The following is a 3,679-nucleotide window of genomic DNA, read 5'->3' on the forward strand; positions in this document are numbered from 1 at the left end:
TCGCCGAACACCTGCTGGCGGCCCTCAAAGCCGCCCCCCCCGTCATCGTCGTCCCACTGCTCTATCAGCAGCGTATTGAAGTCCGCCCGCGCCTCTGCGCCCGCGCCGCCCTCCTCGCCCCCGGCCGCCTGTTCGTCTTCCTCTTCGCCCTCCTCAAGCTCGTCCCCGCCCTCGCTGGCGCCAGCCCCCTGACGGCCAGCCGCGGCGCGCTCCTGCCCCTCTCCCTCCTCCTCCTCCTCCTCTTCGTCCTCCTCATCTCTGATGACCTGGCGCCACCGCCGGCTGAGCGCCGCGCCGCCGCCCCTCCCTCCGCCGCCCGGCCCCGCCTTGCCATCCGCGCCCGGCCGGCGCTGCCCCTGCGACCCGCCCTTGCCGTCGCCGCCGCCGCCCGCGGCCTCGCTCTCCTCCTCGCCCTCCTCATCCACAGAGGCGTCCCCCTCCCCCTCTTCCTCCTCCTCCTCCTGTGCATTTTCAGCAACAATCTGCTCCAAAGGGCGGTCCAGGGTGACAATCACATAGCTGGGCTTGGCTGCGGCCCCACCCGCCGCCGCTGCCGCGGCGCCTGCGGCGTCCGCAGGGGCAGCGCCCTGGGAGGCCGCCTCCTCGCTGTTCGCCAGGCGCGCGGCGGTCTCCGCGGCAATGTCCGCCTGAATGGTGCGGTCACGCAAGCCGCCGCCGTGAGTGAGTGCGGCGACAGCAGGGACCGGCCAGCCCTGACCAACCTCTGACTGCATTATTGAAACCGTCGGGTGCTGCATTCACCTGCGCATGTGTAATCGCCGCATGCCTGGAGCGTTGCTCCCTCCTGCCCCCATAGGTTGCGGTTGGGAAAGAAACAACAACCCTGGGAGCTGCCAGGGGTGTTCCTGCCCACCGTGTCCACGGCCTCTGGTGTGTACTTGAGGAGGTTGATGATGCCAAACAGCTCACCCACCTTGCCCTTGTGGCCCTGCGGTGTGTGTGTGTGTGTGTGTGTGTGTGTGTGTGTGTGTGTGTACGCGCGAGCGTGCGCACACGCACGCGGACACGCGGACACGTGTGCGAGAGTGCGCAGGTGTGCCTGTGTGTGCGTGCGTGCGTGTGTGTGAGTGTGTGTATGCGTGTGTGTGAGTGTGTGTATGCGTGTGTGTGAGTGTGTGTATGCGTGTGTGTGAGTGTGTGTATGCGTGTGTGTGTGTGTGTGTGTGTGTGTGTGTGCGCGTGCGTCAATCTGCAACAACTTTGCGGCGTGGCAGCTGCGAGCGTGGGTTTATACCTCAGATGAGCTAGGACCTGCGTCGGTACCCGAGAGCTACGATTCGGCTGCGGTACCGCGAGGTAAGGCAGGCACGCTGCTGGTGCTGTCCCGCCACAGCGGGGCGACGGCTGTGCAGCTGATGGCGTTGCTGCCGCAAGCACCCCTCGGCGCGCCCCGAGCCTGCCCTCCCCCCCAAACACACCCACACACCCAACAACACACCCACACACGCACCCACCCACACACCCACCTTGACGCCCTCGAAGTGGCGCTTCTCAGTGGTGCCGTAGATCACCTGGTTGGTCTGCTGCTGCTTGTAGACCTGCGGGAGCGGGGGTAGGGGTTGTTGCGCATTGGCCTCAGGTGGACCGACCATGATATCATGGGCAAAATACACAGGGTGCCGCTCAAGTGTGTAATGAAGTGCAAACAAGTCCCACGTATGCGCGGTCGGCACATGCTGTCCGCAGGACTGCATGCTGCATTTCAGAATTTGTGCTGTCCCTGCCTGCGCGCAACCAAGCCAGGCCTCTCCTGACATCACCTGGCGCTTGTAGATCATCTCCTCCATCGTCCCTGTGGCCAGCAGGCGGTACACCTGGACGTCGCGCCGCTGCCCCAGGCGGTACGCTCGGTCCTGGGCCTGGGGGCGGGTCAGGGGTGGGCGGCAGGCGGGCGACGGGCGAGTGGCGGAACGCTGGCAAGCGATGGGCTTTGCGAGCTGCAAGTGTGTGGTGCGATGGGCTGAACACCCTTGGACCGGCTAGCTGCAGCGAGGCGTGACCAGGAGAATGGGCGCGTGCCGCGCGGCACACAGGAGCCCCGCGCACTTCCCGCCCGAGAGGGCGCTGCTTGCACAGGGATGCAGACGGCCATGTCAGCACGGGCGGTCAGCAGCGTGATGATGGGCGGCAATATCATGTGATCTGAGGACACCCATCACAGCACACCACACCTGCAGGTCCTGGCTGGGATCCCAGCTGCGGCTCAAAAGGGACGTGCGACAAAGGTTGTGTGCCATCAAGGTCACGTAGGTAGTGAGAAGGGTGACAGCACAAAAGGCTGCGCTCCCAGAACGTCAGCAGGGGGCCTTGTGCCGCCTGGCGCGCTGCGCCAGGCGGCACAAGGCCACCATCCATGCGGCGCGAGCCGGCGCAAGCAGCGAACGCGGCTCCGCGGCAAACCTGGTACAAACAACCCCAACCCCTCTGACTAGGCTAGCGGCGGCCCCCACCTTGGGTCGAAGACCACGACCCTGTTGGCTGCTGTGAGATTGAGGCCGACGCCGCCAGACCCAGTGGTGGCCAGGAACAGGAACACGCTGGGCCTAAGGTGCGGGGCAGGGTGGATGAGGGTGACCGTTTGTTTGTTGGTGGGAATGAGACCGTCAATCATTTCAAAATATTGGGGGTTGAGCACAAGCGCTCGCTCAGGGGTTGCCGCCAAGGCAGATGTGCACCAGTGATAACATACCATGATCCTTGGGGGGCTGGCCCCCTGGAGCGTTCATGCGTCCCCAAACGCCGCCTCGTCGCACCCGCCAACCCCGTGCCATGGCTGGACGCGGCCCGCCTCAATTGAGTCATGAATATAGAGTATTCTGAACTCCTCCCAAATCAGCGGCACCGGTCAACCCCACCTGGAGTTGAATTCATCCACCCTCCGCTGCCGCTCGTCCCCGGTCACCGTGCCTGCGAGCGGGCGGCCGCCAAGGGGTGAGGGAAGAGGGGCGCTGTGGTCGCGTAGGCCAGGGAGGGCGAGGGAGGGATGTGCAAGAGGCGTGGCGGCCTCCTGAAGCCATGGCCAGAGGCAACCTTGATGTCGCAGTGGCAGGAGCAGGCGTTTTGACGCGGAGCGCAGCGCTGCGGGTCCCATGCGCGACGAGTGCGTCAGCTGCAGTGAGATGATAGGCGTCTGAAGCTGCATGGTCACTCCCAGCCGCCCACCATCAATGTATAGGTAGTCGTACTGCAGGGGTTGGTCAGGGAGCCAAGCAGGGGGACGATATGGGGGGGCAGCCATGGAACGATCAAATGAGAGGGCCGCCATTGGCGCCGGACAGAGAAGCGGCAGGCCGCAGCGACGACAGCGAGGACCGGAGGCCGAGGGAGGGGTGGAGGCCGCAGCGCCGCAATCGCGTGTCTGCGAGCCCCAGCCGGGGTCGCAGGTTTTGAGTGCGCACCTGTTCCCTCTGGATGAAGGCCTCAATGATCCGCAGCATGCGCTTGCTGTGGGAGAAGACCAGCACTGCGGCGCAGGGCCGAGGGCGGGCAGGCCAAAGCAGGTTTGAGTACGGTGACACAGGGTTTGCGGAGGGTGTACGGTGGGGGGTGGAGTTGATTACTCAAGCAAGCATGGGAAGCTGGGCAAAACCCTTGCAATCTGCGCTTTGAAATCTGTGCACACACACACACACACATACACACACACACACACACACAC

The 3,679-nt window shown here is 64.8% G+C and overlaps 1 protein-coding gene across 1 annotated transcript; it reads right to left on the reverse strand.

Annotated features, from left to right (window-relative positions):
- Positions 1-42: 42 nt before the first annotated feature.
- On the reverse strand, positions 43-3,458 carry MNEG_0465 (DNA excision repair protein ERCC-6; the record flags this gene model as incomplete). The annotated part of the gene is made up of 10 exons (XM_014051043.1): positions 43-59; positions 194-647; positions 875-949; positions 1,488-1,559; positions 1,782-1,880; positions 2,193-2,217; positions 2,472-2,564; positions 2,877-2,928; positions 3,184-3,205; positions 3,420-3,458. The coding sequence occupies 10 exons, from the start codon at positions 3,456-3,458 to the stop codon at positions 43-45; spliced, it is 948 nt and encodes a 315-aa protein (XP_013906497.1).
- Positions 3,459-3,679: the final 221 nt, after the last annotated feature.

The sequence above is a fragment of the Monoraphidium neglectum genome (assembly GCF_000611645.1).
Source record: "Monoraphidium neglectum strain SAG 48.87 unplaced genomic scaffold scaffold00038, whole genome shotgun sequence".
NCBI classification, from domain to species: domain Eukaryota; kingdom Viridiplantae; phylum Chlorophyta; class Chlorophyceae; order Sphaeropleales; family Selenastraceae; genus Monoraphidium; species Monoraphidium neglectum.